Source organism: Colossoma macropomum, unplaced genomic scaffold (genome assembly GCF_904425465.1).
Source record: "Colossoma macropomum unplaced genomic scaffold, Colossoma_macropomum, whole genome shotgun sequence".
NCBI lineage: Eukaryota > Metazoa > Chordata > Actinopteri > Characiformes > Serrasalmidae > Colossoma > Colossoma macropomum.
The window spans coordinates 339,321-359,961 of record NW_023494797.1 but is presented as its reverse complement, the minus strand read 5'-3'; the positions used below and the strand labels follow the sequence as shown (position 1 = coordinate 359,961).

At 37.1% G+C, this 20,641-nt stretch overlaps 1 protein-coding gene across 1 annotated transcript in view; it reads left to right on the top strand.

The window, feature by feature from the left end:
* ptpn5 (protein tyrosine phosphatase non-receptor type 5) overlaps positions 1–19,185 on the top strand; it is a 96,183-nt gene extending 76,998 nt beyond the window's left edge. The window contains exons 10-13 of the mRNA XM_036584482.1: positions 645–755; positions 6,879–7,039; positions 7,556–7,669; positions 18,973–19,185. Coding sequence (XP_036440375.1) covers positions 645–755; positions 6,879–7,039; positions 7,556–7,669; positions 18,973–19,066 — 480 coding nt within the window. The 3' untranslated portion in view covers positions 19,067–19,185. The remainder of the gene's footprint in view (positions 1–644; positions 756–6,878; positions 7,040–7,555; positions 7,670–18,972) is intronic.
* The last annotated feature ends 1,456 nt before the right edge of the window (positions 19,186–20,641 follow it).

Genomic DNA, 20,641 nt, shown 5'->3' with positions numbered 1-20,641 from the left:
TACACTTGGTCAACCTGTAATATGTAATAAATCCACAAAAATATAATAAAATATTACATTTCAGTAAAAATCTTATTACATGGTATTGTGCAAGTTATTACATTATCAGGTTTTGTTTCATTTTGACCAAGTGCAAAATTTTATTACATTTCTTCCCATTATTACATTGTTGGGGAATTATTACATTGTTGGGTTCTACAGCAGGATTAAGAAACACTAAATTAGAACAATGAGACACCCCTTGTCTCTGGTCATGACTCTGCCCTGGTCTCTGGTTGTGATCATCTTCCTAGTCCAGCTCTAGATCATGTATACAGTCCTTTGTTTCTGCTGTGTCTTTGCATATGGTTGGATTACGTCAATAAATCAGCTTGCTTTCAGCTCACATTCAGTTACATCATAAGTGAATTGAAATCCAAATGTAAACATCAAATGGACAGCTGGAGGGTTTCTGTGTGAAACTCAAGGCAGTCAATTAAAAGCTCTGTAACATGGCATTTATAAAATTGTCTGTTAGGTGTTCTGAATTAAGTAGCATGTTACTTGATCTTAACTGCTTTTAATTTGTATAATTTTATCTGAGCAGTTAATGTGGCATTTGAAAAAGGTAATTTTAAGTGTGTGTGTGTGTGTGTGTGTGGCAGAAATGCACTGAATACTGGCCAGAAGACACTGTCATCTGGGAAGGCATTGAGATCACTGTCAAACAAGTTATCCAGGCAGATGACTACAGTTTGAGGATCTTCACTGTGAAGGTGACTCTGTGCAGTGTTTTTACCATGTCTGTATTTTTAGCAATGTTATGTTAAACACAGTTTTGTGTAAAACTCAGAGACCATTTCATTTGTTTAATTTCCAGTCAAAATAGTACTTGGAAAAGAAATTTATAAATCAAACCAAGAAACTGTTGGTGTTCTCAAACAATGGCCTTGACACCCCACAACTTTAGATGTGTCAAAAAAAAAATCTGCAGATTTTTTTTTTTAAAAACTGAAAGCAAATCTCCCAAAAAAGAAACTGAAATAAAGTTAAGTGGTGGACTCACAAAATCCTGAAAAATGTTAAATATATGCATCCTGTTTTTTCCTGACGCTGAAAAATGAATAGCATTTACTTAATGGGTCAGTAATGTAGTGGTAGTAGAGTTAAACCAGCAACTGGAACTTTCAAAGGTTTGAATACCAGGAATGATTGATACACCTGGTTGTGCCGTTGGGCAAGGCACTTAAGTGCTCCTCTGCTGGTGACAACGTGCTTCTCCCATACTGGACAGCAAAATGACAGATTTTGGATAATGAATGTTACCTGCTTCACTACAGATGACAGATAACTGACTAACATTTACATAACTATTCATACGATAACTGGACAGCACATGTGTCCATTAGTTATGTAAGCCTCCATTCAGTCAGACCTCTTTCGTCATGTTAGCTGAGTATGTTTTATATTTGGGTGCATTTACAAAAGGAGACATACTGTAGTACTGGAAAATATCTGAAAATAATTGCTAGCCTGGTTTCTCAAACAATAGAGGACATAATTTACCAGAAGCAAAAAAAGCCACCGTTAGCAAAGTAACCGGATAACATTGATCTAACCAGCTTACATTAACTGTACTGCTAAAACAACTTCACAGTTACAGCGATACATTGCATTATGTTACAAGGGTAACATTAAATTCCACAAGAGTAATAATCTGGCCGGCTATTTTTGGAAGTTAGCTAGCAAACAACCAGTATAACTTACCTGTCCTGTAATAAAAAAGGCAATTCATCATCACTCCTGAGTCCTTTCAGGTTATGGACCTGTCGCCACCTCTGAAAAGCCAAGCCAATGTTAATTCTGGTCTTAGGTCAAACTCTGTCGCTCTCCCTTTTAGCTTACCTGCTTTCTTCAGTTTTATGTTTCTTTGCTTTGACCAAAGGTAATGCCATAGGGAAAAACTGGGTTTGTCCTTCTGTTGTCTGCAGCGATAATGCTATGCTTCTTTTCACTAACTTTCAGCACTGTACAGATCAACACTGTGAGAAACAACCCACCAACATTGCTCAGGTACCCAGCCCATATCGAGCCGGACCTTCATTTTGAGTCTGTGTCGTCAGCAAAGATGACTGATGTGGTCTGAAAACTGCCAAATCTGACCTGACAGCTCTGAGTTTTATATGAATATTTCAGGCCACACAAGAACACCATATTTTAGCAGATGTTTTCCCTCTGTACACAGTGATGTAAATTCTTTCAGTTTTAAACAAACAAAACTTACATAGTGCAGCTTTAAATAGAGTGTAAATGCCACTGTATTGGCAGAAGTGGCCTAAGTGACAGACACTAATTTAATTTGTAACTCTACCATGAATCATAATTGCCAAGTAATGGAACTTCCATTACAGAACATTACATTTTGATACTTTTTCCTTACACTAAAGTGATTTTGATTCCTTAAGCTAAAGGAAAAAATCCTTAACTGAAGTGAAAGTACCATTGGTAAATTATTACTTGGGTAAAAGTATTGTAGAAGTCTATAATTCTATTTGATTTAATGTACAAAAAGTACTTTTGTATTTTAAATGTACTTGCTTTTAAAAATGCTACAGGAAAGTATACAGTACCGTGCAAAAGTCAGTGACCATCCTTTCTTTTTCTACAAGTTATTCATTTTTTTAGTGTCAAGAAAAAAGCAAAGAACACATTTAAGAGAAAATTACACAGATGCCTCAACAACTAAATATAATAACATATTTTTCAGTATTTGGTGTGTCCACTCTTTGCCTTAATTACAGCTTCCATTCTTTTCAGTTTCTTGCTTTTAGTTTTGTGCAGAATTTTTTCTTCTTGTTTGTGTATTTGCTTTTCTCAGCATCTGCTTCTTGACAGCTACACATCCTTTGAGATGAGACTTGCCCTCTTACAGTGGAAGAGTAGACACAAACACCTGTGGATTTTTTTTTCAGATCCGAAGCAAGAGTGGAGCTTGATTGTCTCTCAAAGATTAAATTTTTATGTACTGTTTATCTGATGGTGACAGATTTGGTGGTCTAACAGGTCTTGCACAGTGGTCATGTCTCCTGTTTTCTCTGTATCTTTTATATTTTATTTCCCAGAATTTTCCTTTTTTGTCACTTCTTTCTCACTGATTTTTCTTTGACTTTTCCGCTCCTTATTCAAGAGGATTATCTTTTAGACATTATATCTGATCCCCTCAGAAATATCTTTTTTAAATGTACATGAGGGAAAAAAAAGATGTGTTGGGGTAGTTGCTTGTGTGAAATTGCACTAAAAATTGTACTTAATGGCAATTTTGACTGGAAATTAAATGTGCAAAAGGCTGGTCTGAACTGGTCAGTAAGCTGTGATAGCCATGCCAAAAGCTTGATTCTGTTATCATTTAACCCAACTGGGTGGAGGTTGGATCTTTCAACAGGGTGATGATCCAAAACAATCACCTAGATCCACACAAAAAATGATTAAAATTGTTAAACCAAATTTTCATTTTAAATATCCTGCCACCATATATCTTAACCAGGTTCCCAGGGTCTTTTGGAGAAAAAACTAGCCCCATAACATACTTACCATATCGTAACATACCAACAAATGTTTCACCATACTTAACAATGGGGAATTTAGTCTTTTTATACTAAATTCACCTTAGGTGTTTGTTGTGAAAAAGCTCTATTTTTTATTCTTCTGACTATAGGACCCGGTTCCAATCAAAGTAGTAGTATCTAGCAAACTCGAAGTGCTTATGTCTGTGGTTAGATTGAAAAAGGTCTCATCTGGTACACCTTCCAAATAGTTTTTGGCATAGAGGTGACATAGTTTGAGGACCCCAAAATGGTGCAATCTCCTGAAAATCTCTAGAAAGAGAAATTTTTGCCTTTCCTTCTCACTGGACAAGATACACTTGTGTCCTTTTCCAGGCAGGTTCACTGCAGCTCAGGTTTTTTTTTTTAAACTTCTTAATTAGTGCCCCAACAGTGCATGTGGGCATTTTTGGCTATGTAGCTATTTTTGCAGCCATTGCCTGTTTTATGAAGATCAGCACACCTGCCAGTAATTATGTAACCAGCTTTTTAAGTAAATAAGGTTACCTTATATTCAAAACTGAACTGTGTATTTTTTTTTGAAAGAAGAACTGAAATAAGTACAATTACCGAGTCAGGAGGAAAAAATGCACTAAAATATGGTGTCAGAGTGCTGAACTTTTAAAAGCCTGAAATAGTCATTTCAAAGTAAGAGGTGTCAGGTCAGATGCGTATTAATGTCACGTACACAGGCCAAAGGTCCAGCCCGAGGCTTTGGTTTCAAATGGGTAATCAACATTATATTAATGAAGATTTAATGACAATAGTAAATATAACACATCCTCAGAAGACATGACGTTCAACAAGTTTCACATTCATCAGATTCATCAGCTCTGCGAGGGTACGAAACAGAGTATTTGAGGGGAGTGAAGTGGCGGTCATTTGCGCTCCTTGCTCAAAGACATCTGTAATCACTCCACTCCAACTGTGCTCCAGGTTTTCTATTTCCCAATCCTTGCACGCTCGCACATCAAAGAAAACCAGCTCCATGTTCACTCCATAGGATTAATTTTTATGGTACTTTTCTTAATGTCTTGAACACATGGTCAAGACCATACGCTCTTCATTTTATGTATTATATAATTTACGTCCATTTAAAAAAAAAAAAGAACATTCTGCACTACGTAGGTGTTTTTTGGTAGATATAGGCTTGAAATGAGGCCTTATCACAAACCAGAAAAGTGCTAGGGTAAACAAATGTATGTAATTTTAATAAATCACTGGTGCAGCAAACTGGACAACACAAGACTCACGTACTACCGTTGCGTCGTGTGAGCAGCACGGAATGTGTTGCTTTAGTTTTGCCGCTTTTGTTAATTGTTCAGAGCTTTAACCAGGCTCCATGAGCAGAGCAGCAGAGCCTCCCAGATGCAGCATGGTATTTAGAGAATAAATAAGGAGACAATTTTTTACACCTGCACCACATATGCACCATGCAAGAAAATACTATGAAATAAGCTAAGTAATGAAAATGAAACAGAAAACTGCATAAAAGTTTTAAAAGCACAGATTCTTTAATTCATGACCGTTATCAAACCAAATATACTCTTGGGCAAAAAAAAAGTCCAGATTTAAATCTTATAGAGAATATTTGGCGGTGTTTTTCAACTGTTTAAAGTAATCCATGCTGAGTTGAAAAATACTGACTCTTATTTTTGTAAAAGGTTTTCTGCAAATTCACAAACAAAACTTTAACATTTTAGAGAAATCAAAGGGAAAAGCTGCATAAGATTCGCCCAATCACACGGCAAAATGTTACAGTGGGTAAACAAATGTACCGTGAATTATTTTACTATTTATCCATTTGGAACATGGGTGGAACTTGCTTACTGTACCATTTCGCAGCTGTATGGCCAGAAACATATTTCATGCTAGTACATAAACGCAGACACTTTGAGCTATATGGACACGGTTTCATTCATTGTGACATTCTAACCTTGCATTTACACAGGCAATGCAACAAAGCAGCCAGCATTCTTTTATTTTCAATGAGATTGGGTGATTTCCTCCGACAGCAGGCAGTGCAAATGTTGGCAACTTGAAGTGGGCGGAGTTAGCAACACTACAAATTTGAGCAAAGTTTAACATTATGAAAATTAGAAGTGATGTGGCAATTACCAATCAGAACTGAGTAGGGTGGTATGCGCTATTGTGAAATGGTATGCTGCCTATTTGGTTCTTAGATATTTGTTCCTACTAGAGACAGAATGATGGCTGTAATTGCAGTGACCAAACATTGATTGGTTCACATACTGACTGCATAGACAATGATGCATTACATAGGGATAGAATTCATAGCCAATTTCTCTCGAGGAATTAAATTTTTATCGAGAAGGCAGCTGTCCACAGGGAAACCATTTGAATAAAAAAAAGGTAAGGATGTCAGTTGAGAAAGGGAATGAATGCTGCAGAGCAGTTACCAAGTTCAGTATCATTAACAATGATTACAGACTTTTTGAACTGTTTAAGCTCCCTGGCTTAAGCAGACGTACTAGCTGGAAAGGTGTTTTTTTCTCCTCAATTGCATGACAATATTTAGTGGTTATTATTACTGTTTATCAGATTCTGCAGTGAGGTTATTATCAAATAAACACATTTTTTTCCATTTCTTTGGAAAAGAAAAACTACAGCTTTAAGATGAATTTATTCATGTGGATTGCAAAGAAGAAGGGAAGATGTACTTATTATTAATAATTATTAACATCTTGTTTGTCACAAATAGTAAAATGGTATTGAAAAAGTATTGATTTAGTATCAGTATTGAAAAATTTCAAATGATGCCCAACACAGTTCCATAGAATCTGTCAAGGTGCACTGAACTTGTTCTGGCAGCTTGTACTGGTCCAGCACTTTACTATGTCCCCATTTGTATATTTGCTATACATTTTCACAAAGCACAAAAATTGTGATTCAGTGATTGATTCTGGATTTCCACTAATGCAACATGTTTTTTACTTTTGTTGTTTTGTTTTTGGTGAGCAGATAAATGCATCAAAAGGAATATCTACTCTAATTTTTCAAATTTGAGATCTTATCTACTTTTTCTTTTAAGGGTCAAATACTTTAAGTGTGGATATGCAACAACTCCTCTCTAGACACAGACCACAGCATTCCGAGCCAGTCTGTTATACGATTTTACTTATTTAATTATTATTATTTAATAAAATAACTCAAATGTATCATCCCTACCATATTATCTAGTATAATCTACTATTTAAACATGCAAACTTTTTATGTTTATGTATGTATGTATGTATGTATGTATGTATGTATGTATGTATGTGTGTGTGACTGTAGTTTGAGGGTGAGGAGCGCAATCTCAGGCACTACTGGTACACATCATGGCCAGATCAGAAAACTCCAGACAAAGCCCCGCCTCTTTTACAACTGGTTCAAGAAGTAGAGGAAGCAAGGAAAAAGGCTGCACCTGATAGTGGCCCCATCATTGTTCACTGCAGGTACCATAACAAATATGATATTTTAGCATTAACAATTGTTTTATTATAAATTAGTGGAAGCAAAAAAATTGGTAATGTTTTGCTATATACACTCAGTGGCCAGTTTATTAGGCTACATCTACCTTGTATCCTCACTCTTTGGGCATTTTATCAAGTACATCAACGATATAAGTGCACTTTGTAGGTATGGAACTACTGACTCTTGCAGTGCACAGTTAGTCATGCTCTACCCCATTTATCAGTTGAAAGTGATCACCATAGAAACACTGCTGACCAGATGTTATTGGGATGGTGGACCATCCTCAGAGCAGATCTGGCACTAACAAAGCTGTGGCATGTTAATATGTTTTTGTGCTGGTATAAGTGTGTCAGCAGCATTGAATCTTAGCTAGGGTGTAAGTTCATCCTCTAACATTTTTGTTAAACATGTTCAGCATGGTTTCTTCCAGACTATTAAAGTGATTATTTCAGTAAAGTCTAAGAGAGTATTTGTGTTGACTTTAAAATTCCTCTTAGTGCAGGAATCGGCCGCACCGGCTGCTTTATTGCCACTACTATCCTGTGTGAGCAGCTGAGACGTGAAGGAGTGGTGGACATTTTGAGAACAACCAGCCAGCTGCGTTTGGAGAGGTATAAATATATGTACTGTGTATGATACAGTCTTTAGATTTTTTTTTTTTAACAAAATGAATTAATTATATGAAATGTGACATGAAATTTATGAGTGTGTCTTTTTAATTAATGATCGTAATACATGTACCCACTTTCACAAAGACTTCTCCTACAGAGTGACTGTGTCACTCTGGTTTAAAACCAGAATATAAACTATTTGTCTAGCAAATTGAACTCTTTCTGGTTTATTTCGTATCGATTTTTGGTGAGTTATTTTAGATTAGTGGAAGCAAACAAAACAAATTTTTATTAAATATATGTGCTGGGTTGCTGGTGACTGCCAGTGGACTGGATCTACAGTTAGCTACTTAGCTAAACTTCTGAAACTGATGTAACAACTTGCTTTATTATGTTTTAATTATCTAGAACTAGTTGGATTATTTATTCAATTAGCTTTACATTGGAATTAGATTAGAACTAGAGATCAAATGAAGCCCAAATGGAGAAATACTCAACTGTAAACAAAAAGCTAGTCATAAGACAGTATTTGCTACATCTTGCTCCCCTAACACTGCTGAAAGTGACAGCTTTAATTTTAGGGCTTATTTCATGTTTCAAGCTGCATCATTGACAAAAGATTGATTAAACACACAGATATGTGAAATTATTCATTACTTAAAATTATTAAAAAAAACTTTCATGTCACATTTAATAATTTATATTTATTGTAATTGCACAACCACATTAAAGGCCAATATTTAATTACCACCCCAATTCCAAAAAAGTTGGAACGCTGTGTAAAATGTGAATAAATGTAAATAAAAACTGAATGTAATGATTTGCACATCTCATAGACCCATATTTTATTCACAACAGAACATAGAACATGTCTCAGATGTTGAAAGTGAGGCATTTTACCATTTCATGAAAAATATTAACTCATTTAGAGCTTGATGGCAGGAACACATCTAAAAAATTTTGGGGCAGGGCCATGTCCACTATTTTGAAGCAGTCTTTCTTCTTTTAACAACTTCGGAAGTGAGGAGACCAATTGCTGGAGTTTTGGGAGAGGAATGTTGTTCCATTCCTGTCTGATGAACCCAGAAACAGTCCTGGGGTCATGATATTCGAAATGTTTTCTATTGGCGAAAGGCCTGGACTGCAGGCAGACAGTTCAGCACCCGGACTCTTCTTTTGCGAAGCCATGCTGTTGTGATGGATGCAATATGTGGTTTAGCATTGTCTCACTGACATATGCAAGGCCTTCCCTGAAAGAGACGTTGTCTCTTTATATACTGGATGGGAGCATATGTTGTTCTAAAACCTTTATATACTTTTCAGCATTAATAGTGCCTTCCAGAAGTGTAAGCTGCCTGTGCCATAGGCACTAATGCAACCCCATACCATCAGAGATGCAGGCTTTTGAACTCAAGTCACGTCAAGTAGCACGTTTTACAACAGGTGTTGTCACAAAGCAGCTTTACAGAAAAATCTGGGTCCAAGCCCCCATGAGCAAGCCAATGGCAACAGTAGCAAGGAAAAACTCCTTAAGAGCAAGAGGAAGAAACCTTGAGAGGAACCAAGACTCAAAAGGGGAACCCATCCTCTTCTGGTCGACACCGGATAGCAAACAGCATTAGCATAAAATATTAGAATACAAAACGGGGAAAAACAGGCAGAGCAATGGTTAATTAGATTTGAGTTTATGCAGCAGCAGCAGCATCATCAGTAGGGTCAGTTCATGAAGGTAAGGTTTGCACAGCATTGTACAGCGTGAAGCTCAATGGTGGTCCAAACGGTTTTGAAGGCTGAAACAGTTTTGAAGGCTGGCCAGCAATAGGCACCCAATCAAGGCAGAAGAAGCAACAGCATCAGACCGCACAGGATGGGGAGTTGTTCAACTCAGCAAAGAGAAGGAAAACACACAGAGTTAGTTCTGTAAAGACCGACTGATCACAGATTACAATATTAACAGAGTGCAGCACAGACTCCGGCAGGTCTAAATATTACAGCCTAACTAAAAGGAGAAACCAGAAAGGTGACAGAGACATGAAAGCTCCCTGAGATGTCAGCATCCCTCCACTCTACTGTCAGCAAACTTGAGTGAACGCGTGAGAGCAGCGGGACAACAGCACCAACAAACCCAGTTTACCATAATACTCTACGTCCATGAACCCCCCAGATCTGCACCTTTTATCTAACAGAGAAAACTAATTACCAAAGACTTGACTAAACAAGTACGTTTTTAGCCCAGACTTAAAGACTGAGGCTGTGTCTGAGTCCCGAACACTGACTGGAAGATTATTCCAAAGTTGGGGGGCTTCGTATGAGAAGGCTCTCCCCCCTGATGTAACTTTATTAATTCTAAGCACTAATAGTAAGGCAGCACCTTGTGATCTAAGTAGGCATGATGGTTCATAGTATGAGAAAAATTCACTCAGGTACTGAGGGGCGAGTCCATTTACAGCTTTATAGGTCATTTAGCTGGCAACCAGTGTAGGTTTGATAAAACTGGACTGATATGGTCAAACTTTCTGGTTCTTGTGAAGACTCTGGCTGCAGTGTTCTGGACTAGCTGAAGCTTGTTAAGGCTTTTGCTGGAACATCCAGACAGCAGGGCATTACAGTAATCTAGCCTTGAGGTAATAAATGCATGAACTAGCTTTTCTGCATCCTGTAGTGACAATACATTTCTTAATTTTGCAATTTTGCAGAGATGCAGGAAGGCTATTCTAGTAATATTCGTTATATGTGCGTCAAAGGACAGATCGGGATCTATAATGACACCAAGATTTTTTTTTACAGATGAACATGACACAACTGAGAAACTATTAAGTTTAAGTGTTAAATCAGATAGTTTGATGTTTCTAGCAGCTTTTGGACGAAGAAGTAAAACTTCTGTTTTATCTGAGTTAAGTAGAAGAAAGTTACTTGACATCCAGTCTTTTATGTCTTTTATACAGTCATCAATCTTGCTAGGTTGAATTTTATCATCTGGTTTGCTCGATGTTTATAACTGTGTGTCTTTGGCATAGCAGTGGGAATTGATGCCATGTTTACTGATAATGGTGCCCAGTGATAGCATACATAATGTGAACAATATAGGTCCTAAAACAGAGCCTTGTGATACACCATACTTTACTTTTACGAGGACAGACCATTCACTGTTTACATTTACAAACTGACAGTGATCAGCTTAAGAGGTTTTGGGATAAGCCATGGCTAAGAGAGGAGTTTATTATTGACAGAATAGGCTTGGTCATTTCTGGCAAAATTTCTTTGAGTAAACCTGTAGGAATCGGATCTAACATACAAGTAGAAGATTAAGCAGAGGAAATAATTTTAACTAGTTCATTTGGTGAAGTAAGGTAAACGATTCTAGCCTCTCTGCGGTAGTTACAATATTCTCAAGATCTAGATTGACATTATATGGCAGCAAGTTTGTAGAGTTTAACTGTGCGTTCTGAATTTTCTGCCTAATTTTTATGAAGAAATTCATAAAATCACTGCTGCTATAGGCTAGTGGCATCTGGGGTTCAGTAACTGTTTGGTTCTTAGTTAATTTAGAAATTGTGCTAAATAATAATCTAGGATTATCCTTAATATTTTCAATGAGAGAGGAGAGATAGGTTGAGCGTGCTGCAGTAATGAATGTACATTACCACTAAAGCAAATTTCATATGAGATTAGATAATGATATGAGATTGCTGTGCTCTGGGGGAGAATGGCTAAGTTATCTATGTTTACAGCAAAGGTCAGAATTAAGTCTAAAGTGTGGCTGCAATAATGACTGAGCCCCTGTATATTTTGAGTGGAACCTGTAGAGTGTAAGATAGATATAAATGCCTTACTTAGTGGATCTTGTGGTTTATCAAAGTGGATATTAAAATCTCCGACAATCATTACTTTATTTGAAAATGTTCTTAACTTGAAAGAAAGAGAATTCCTGTAAGAACTGAGAATACGGCCCTGGCAACCTATAGATTGTAATTAGTGAAAATGAATTCTTATTTGTTCTTCGATCATTTATATTAAGAAAAAGAACTTCAAAAGAAGAGAATTTGTAGCCTACTTTCTGGTTCATGCCTAAAGCTTTTGTATGGGTGGTTGCTGTACCTCCACCCTGGCCGCTTAAACGAGGGCATAACTGTAGCCTGTGGGGGTGGCTTCATTTAAACTAAAGTATTCATCAGGTCTAAACCACATTTCAGTGAGGCACAGAGCATCAAAATCATGATCGGTAATCATTTCATTTACAACGACAGCTTTAGATGTAAGAGATCTTATGTTAAGCAGTCCTAGTTTTAGACCAAAGGTGCTATCACTCCAAACTGGTATAACTGGTCTGATAATCAAGTTACTAGAGCAAACTTTTCAAGGGTTTTTGATGCTTTGTTTTATTCGGGGAACAGACACAATCTCACTTAGGTGGAACCTATGTGGCATCTCAAGGCAGCTCGCAGATGGTCGGTTTAGCCTGTTTGTCTGCTGCCTGACCTTGGCCCTGGTTTGTCAACGACTGACTGTCCTGCACTGCTGGCTATCTGAGAGAGTACGGGCTATGCTACATGAAATGAGAGCAGCACCTTCCCATGAGGGGTGAATACCGTCCCGACCCAAAAGACCAGGCTTGCCCCCAAAAGTAGGCCAATTATCTACAAATCCCACATTGTTTTCTGAGCATCACTTGGACAACCAGCAGTTCAGCGACCATAACCTGCTGTAGATTTCGGTGCCACGTCAAACTGGGATGGTGCCAGAGCATATTACGGCATCGGACGTCGTCTGGGCTAAATAAAAAGATAATGTTATCTTTAGTTATTTCTGACTGCCGCAGACGAAAGTCATTAGTACTTACATGAATGACTATCCTCGAATATCTACGGCTAGCTAGCAGATTCAGGTTCCCTCTAATGTCCGGTGCCCTGGCTCCCGGTATACAGTTAACTGCTACTGGCACCTAAGGGAGAAGCTATTTTCAAGTGCCGTAAAATAGAATCACCTATAATCAGAGCTCTTTCAACAGGCGTCTCAGAGGGTGTCTCACTGAGTGGGGCAAACCTATGCTGTAATAACCAGCTCCCTCTCCTCTTGAGTCCGCAGGACATGGCATCCATTGTTTCCAAAAAGAATCTTGATTCATCAGACCACAGAACAGTTTTCCATTTTGCCTCAGTCCATTTTAAATGAGATTTGGCCCAGAGAAGATGGCAGTGTTTCTGGATCGTGTTGACATATGCCTTCTTCTTTGCCTGATACAGCTTTAACTTGCATTTGTGGATTGCACGGCAAACTGTGTTCACAGACAATGATTTCTGGAAGTGTTGCTGAGCCCATGCAGTGGTTTCCAGTACAGAATCATGACTGTTTTCAGTGCAGTGCTGTCTGAGGGCCTGTCCAATATTAACCATCGGGCTTGTCCCTTGCGTGCAGGGATTTCTCCAGATTCTCTTAATCTTTTTTCGATATTATGTACTGTACATGGTGTGATATTCTTCGCAAAGTCTTCGCAATTTTACATTGAGGAACATTTTTCTGAAATTGTTTCACAATTTTTAGACACAGTTTTTCCCAGATTGGCGAACCTCTGCCCTTTTATACCCAGTCATGTGAGTTGCAAATTGCTCCTCCAGCTGTTTTTCATTAGTACCACTTACTTTTCCAGCCTTTTGTTGCCCCGTCCCAAATGTTTTGAGATGTGCTGCTGCCATCAAGTTCTAAATGAGTTAATGTTTTTCATGAAATGGTAAAATGTCTCACTTTCAACATCTGATATGTGTTCTATGTTCTATTGTGAATAAAATATAGGTCTATGAGATTTGCAAATTGTTGCATTCTGTTTTTGTCATGGTAACGTTACAGGGGAAGGAAAAATATTCTTAACCTGTCATTTTTCCTTGTAATTTTGAACCATTTCTGTTTGTCCATTCACAATGCAAAGTAACACTAACTTTAGTTTTCAAATTATGCAAAAAACTTCATATCTCCATTTTTGCTGTTTTAATCATTTCATTTATTATTTTATTACATAATTTTAAAATGCCTTGTGCCCTTTACATTGTGTGTTAACTTCATGATGAATGATCCAAATGAAATTGGATTATTTTTCCAGAATTACTTTCAATTGCTTGCATTAAAAGTAAAGCATGTTTTTCCTTTTTCTGTAAAGTTGTCATTTTGGAGACACAGAAGGTTTCGTTCTGACAGCAACGATACACACACACACACACACTCACACACACACACACACACACACACACACATATATATATATATATATATATATATATATATATTAGGGGTGGGAATCTTTTGGCACCTCACGATTCGATTCGATTACTGTCCTACTGTCTGAGGACTTGGTAGTTTTAAAGCAAAGTATTTGTAATGATCCATAATGTAAATGCATTATGGATCATTACAAATACTTTGCTTTAAATATCTAAAATATCTTTTATTAATAAATCAAATGGAAGTGATGTGGCAAGCGAACTAGAAGGTGTGTGGGGGGGGTATTTTCGAAACTGGACGCTGAATCTCGGCTCCAAAGTGTGCAGCATAGCGCGAAAGCCCTGGTTCTCAACGACTGAGAACAGACAGCAGACAGCAGGTCACATAGCACCGAGGTCTGGCCTCGCCAGTAGCGAACGAAAAAACAGAGATTAAGACGAACATTTGCATTTGGAGGACTTATTCGCATTTATAAGCAGCGCGGTTGGTTAAATCTGCAACGAGAGTTAAAAAAAAGTTGCGAAGATGAACTCGCTTCTCTTTCGAATTTTCCCGTTCCACCTTAAATGGTGCAGCAGTTACATTCGGCGCCTAAGGCAGAATTTAAGGTGAAACGGGAAAATTAGAACGAGAAGCGAATGAGAAGCGACTTCAGCCTTGTAAAACAGCTGAGACATTTTACAAGAAACTCTTCTAGTTTTGAAGAAAGGTTTTCTGGTGGAGATGGAAGGAAAGCGGCTATAGCTGAAGCTTAAAGTAGAGCAAAGTAAATCTGCGCTCTCGTTTATATTTTTGGCCCATACTACGACATTAACACATACTGGACATTTAAATGTTGCGGCTTCCAAAGTGGTTTGACTTTGTTGAAAGGACAAAATGTCTCTTATTAACATGCGTGTTGTGACTCCTGACCTAACCTGGCTTTAATGCAGAGAGAGCCGGTCGGATTTCTCACTCATCCACTTGTGTTTTTGTTATGTGCCGCCACAGACTGTATATATACGTGTGTGTATATGTGTATTGTAAAAGCATTCAATATTTTCTGGATTACAAATTATAATTATGAGCACAAGTTAAAACTCATGTTGTCATGTTCTAACCATACCAATAGGTTATGTGTTTTTTTTACAGGTTTTTTGGAAAAAAAATTTAAAAAAAATACTGGTTGCATAAGTATTCAAATCCCAGTGCTCTGAAAGTTCTAAGGACATATTTTTTACCTGTGAACCATGTGAACCTGAAGGAAAGGTGCAGTGCAAGAATGAGGACAAAACACTACAGTTACAGTCATACAAAAGCTTAAAATAAGAACAGATTCAACATAATATGCTTCCAGTCTCAATAATTAAGAAATGAAAGCTCACACCCAGACAACCTTCAAAACTTAACATATGAGTATGTAATAGACTTATGAGGGAAGCCACAGATAGACTCACAATCACTTTGAACGACTTCAGTGGCTGAAAGTGTAGCAAAGGTATACAAGTCTACAATATCAAAAGTACCGCATTGTTTTTATGGGATCAAGAAAGACAGGGGATCTTGTTAATGTTGAAGAAAGTCCAAGCCCTGGTATTATTTGTAAATTGCAGTCCACAAGCATCATCCAAACAACCTAAAGAATCTGCTGCAAGTCAAAACAAATGGGAAAAATCACTCACGAGCAGTGTGCAAAGCTGGTACATCCATGAAATTTTAGCAAAAGTGGTTCTGCAAAATATTAATCTATGGGATTTAAATAATTATGCAACCAAACCAGACATTTTTTTTAAATGTCATGTCTTTGAAAATGTTATTTATACTGATAATACTGATGAAATAAAAATTCAGAAAAATGTATGGTTTGTAATCCAGAAAATGGTGTTTAAAGTGTGGTAAATACTGTGCAATACTAGGGATGCATTATTACCAATTTTTTTTTCAGCCTCGGTACAAGCATGATTACGTTTTGTACTCGCTGATACCAATTCCAATACCATGATGAGTAACCAGAATTATGTAGTTGTTAATGTAAATGAGTGAAATGTACCTTAACAGTTAAATCATAGTTAGCAAGCTATGCTAACATCATCACCTTAGATCAAGTTGAGCTGCAATGAGAAAAGCAGGTTTTGTTCAATGTCAGAAAAAAGCTAGCTCTTCTGTCTCTTTCAACAACAGCCTCCATGGCACGGCAACAGTAGGAATCACATGCGAGTTCTGTCATTGTCGAGTTTTACGTCTTGTATGGAGTCTTTTTGGCTGCTTGGCTGGTAAAGGTGTAGTTAAATATTCTTTCAAGCCAGACATACACTGTGTGAAATCCTGTTCTTTAGCGACCTACACTGCACCCTTGAATAGACTGCCGTGTACGAACAAAGCCTACAATTTATATGCTCACACTGTACAAAAACGTTCTGTCTGATTGATGTGCTAAAGTGAATCAGACAGCTCTTCACAGACATCTTTGTGATGAACAAGTTCCTAAAAACCTGTTTCATTCAAAATAACATAATGTGCATCCAAGTACTGAGCACAAACGCTGAGCTGCTAACTTGCTAACTTGTGCCACACTGTGCACTAAAACTAAAACCAGACAGTGATGTAAATCGTAGGACAATATGGTCTCTCTACAGCCTGTTTTACAAAGACAATTTTAAAAAAATCACTATATCAAAGTTTATACTTCGCAGTTCCACTTGGTGTCTGACTGCCACAGCATCAGCAATAATTTGCTGTGCGAGTAGACCTTCATTCATTGTTAGATTTAGTTTTTGTTCATTAGTATGGCAGCATACACAAAGCTTACATCACATGGTATCAGGTGGTATCAGATGTTGGTATTGGTTCTTTTTTTTATGAGGACAAGTATGAGAAAACGAGCACGGTATCGGGCCGATACTAGTATCGGTATTGATGCATCTCTAACATATACACATATAGACAGTGGCTCTCGGAATAATTGACACATAAGAAAAAACATCCATGTTTATCAGCTTCATCTTTTGCTGAAAATTTGAGAGAAATCTAACTTTTCAGGGGGGTAAAATAATGTAATAAAAACCACACATTATGAAACATATTTTATTAGAATTAGGAATGTACTGATCGGGAATTTTTATAGCTGATTCTGATTTCTGTAAAGCCAAATTGGCCTATGGCTGATTTTTAAAGTTTTTTAAGCTCACACTATGTGGTCTGAATGAACAAATTAAACACACCAGCACATCTCCAGTACTTTCTTTAGCCAAAGCTGCAATATAAATAATATTAATTGCTTGTTTGTGGCAAAACTAGCATTTTAAAATCTTAAACAAAAAAATGCCTTAAACAAAAAAAATGAATTAAGTAAAGTGCTACATCAAAGGTGAGAGGCAACTAGCTATGTAGCACAATGAATCATGTACAATTATGCCATGGCATTTTGTTATGAGTATAGCAGCACTATTGGACAAGTGTGGATTCCCAGGATCTTTGGAGAAAAAACAGCTCCACATTATAATACACCCACCCCATGCTTTACAGCGGGGGATCAGCTTCTTCACTGCATGTCCTTTTTATGCCTCTGATGTTTGTTGCTGCAAAGCTGTATATTTGCATCATCTGATGATATAACATGATTAAAGTTCCAGTGATGTTTTCTGAAATCCAGGCACATAAAAAGATGTGCATAGAGATGGCACAAACCCAGGTCCAAACAGGTTGGGATAGTACATGAAATGTCAATAAAAATAGGAAGCAGTGATTAGTAAATTCTGTTTAAACTCTACTAAAATGAAAACAATAAGAACTTTTTTTGGGTGAATATTGCTCATTCCAATTATGCCTGCAGCACACTCCAAAAAAAGTTGAGAATGGAGCATGTTTACTACATCACCTTTTAACAGCACTTACTAGTCATTTGGGGACTAAATGCACAGAAAGTGTTTGCCACTTTCAGATATACAGGTCTTCATTTACACAAGCATACAGGGCCTTGATTGTCCTCATAATGAGCCATATGCGTCTCTGATTATGCAGCCATGCTGTTGTAACACATGCAGAATGTTTCTTGGCATGGTCATATTGAAATAAGCATGAGCATCCCTGAAAAAGATGGTGTCTAAAGGGTAGCATATGTTGCTCCATAATGTGTAAACATCTTTTAGTGTTATTTGCAAGATGTGCACAGATGTGCAAGTTACTCATTCAGCCCCCATACCACAACAGACCCTAACTTTTGAACTTCATGCTTGTTATCTAAGTGGTCCTTCTTCTATACTTTTGTGGCCCAGAAAATGGTTTGTCAAAGTATTCCCAAGCCCATGTGGTGATCTCTATTACAGAAGTATGCCGGTTTTTAATGCAGTGCTATCTGAGGGCTGATGAGAATTTAATTGAGGTTTTTGGCCTTGCTTTTTATTTTTAAAATCTCTGCACTGTAAAAAATTACATACCCTAAATCCTTGTAAATGCTCATTAAGAAAAACTGTTCTTAAACAGTTGGACTATTTGCTGACTTTTGACTATTTACACATAAAGGGCACGGCTTTTTTTTTTTTTGCCTTATGTCCCAACATTTTTGGAATTGAGTTTGTATAACTGGGTGTTGCTAACTGGTGACCTTAGGAAGCAGCCAATTCCTTTAGTTGTCCAAATGTGATCCTTAGAGACATTTTTGCCTCTCCTCCTCACTGCGTGTAGGGGCAACATACACTTGTATCCTTATACAGGCAAGTTCATCACAGTTTCAGTTGTTTGAAACATCATATTAAAAGTGGAGATGGGCATTTTCAGTTTTCTGATTTATGAAGGTCAAAATCTTAGTTTCATTTGTGCATGTTGTGATCTTCCTCATGCTGATGGATGACCAAAGGTATTTGACCTGTGTATCATGTCATATTTATACTTTAGTGAAACAAGAACCCAGGGAACACAACAATCAACAATCTTACTAAAAGAAGTAAGAGTATGAGTGGGATTTTGGTGGAGCCAGTGAGCATAGCACATGTTAAAATTATTCAGTCTCACTTGAAGTCTAGATTTCTCTCATGTTTTCGATGATGACAACATAAACTATACACATGCACACTTATCAACAGTAGTATGTAATCCTGTTGTTGTGTATTTAGGGGGGGCATGATTCAGACAGCGGAGCAGTACCAGTTTGTGCATCATGTGCTCAGCCTGTATGAGAGGCAGCTGAGTCAGAGATCAGAAGAATAGCGTCTCCAACAGCAAACCCAATGAGTCTATGAGTCTGTCAACACTTCACATCTGCCAGCACCAGACCTGAGCCAAACATGAATACATTCTTCTTGTGACAGACTGTATTACACTATTATGTTATTATCGTTGTGTGCAGCTGAATCTGCAAGGCATTAACACAGGACTTTAATTTAACACAGTGTTCTTCTCTGTCTTTAAGCTTAGTTAATCTTAGTTAATAAGGCATCACAGAGAAACCAGGCATAGTCTAAATGAGTGATTAATGTTAAACAAGCCCCTACCTTTCCCTTATAACAATTAAACTACACCAATATTGACCTTGGCCTATTGCTTAAAATATTCCAGTGTGACAGATGCAACAATATTTTAATCTTAACTGTCAAAATGCAGCATGGAGGCTAACTAACTGAAAAGGTATTAAGCAATGCTACAACTATTTTGATAGCATCTCCAAAACTGCGCTGAAGTGCCTTAAAACTGGAGACTGCCCCCAAAACGATATATTTCAGATAATACATTTGAAGTACAATTTAGAATATTTCATTTTTTTTATAATTGTTAAAGCCTATAGCACTATAACATATCTAACAACTTTGAGAAAATTTCCTCAATTCACTAAGAATTTAAATTATAAGCCAGATTAAAGAAGTGTTACACCCACCAAAACCGGATGCCTATGTCAGATATGAAGAATAGGGAAAGTCAAGACATACTGTAATTTTTTAATTTCTGCTTTGAATACTCAAGCAGTTAAGATTAGAGCTGAAAAGGCAAATATTAGGCAAAAGTGCTTAAGCTTCTGTTTTTTATTTTTATTATCATTTTTATTTGTATTATTTATACTATTATGTGTATTTATTTGCCCTGTGTTTTCTGTCATTAACCTACATATGGTGAAGCATGGCCTAATCAGTGTGGAGGTGTTTCAGTAAATAGGTATAAAACATGGCTACTGTATACTTCTGAAGTATGTACTGCCCATTGTTAGCTATATTGTTAGCACTCACCCATTTCTGTATCAGTCTGAGAGACTGTTCATGCTGCCATGCTTAACACATGAGGAAGTATAACATTGAAGTGAAAGTTTGTTGATAGATTCTACCTTTGTGGAAAAAAAAATATTTGATTATCTCTTTTATATGTGGGGGTAAATACACCTCTCTGTCTTACAATATGAAGATAATTTCATAAGCAAGATTCAGATAGCCCTAAAAAGAGATTTCATACAAATCAGGGTACATTTATAGAGATACGCAAATAGATTATGAAAAATAAAAACGCTTTATAAGGTATTTTATGCTGTCGACATTGTAAAGAAACTGAAACAAAAAAAACACCCTTGAAAACTATTAGCCAGGCCTCCAAACGATGTTGTTTTTGTTGATATTTTTGTTGATGTTGTTGTTGGTATTGAAGTTTCTTTTGGGTTTTTGTTGTTGTTTGTTTGTTTTAAGCAGGAAAATTTGTCAAGCTGGTATATCCACAACATTATACCCATTATTAAGTTGGAGCATCATGCTAAGAGGAAGCTTTTCAGCAGCAGGAAAAGTCAGGATGGTTTAGAAGATGGTG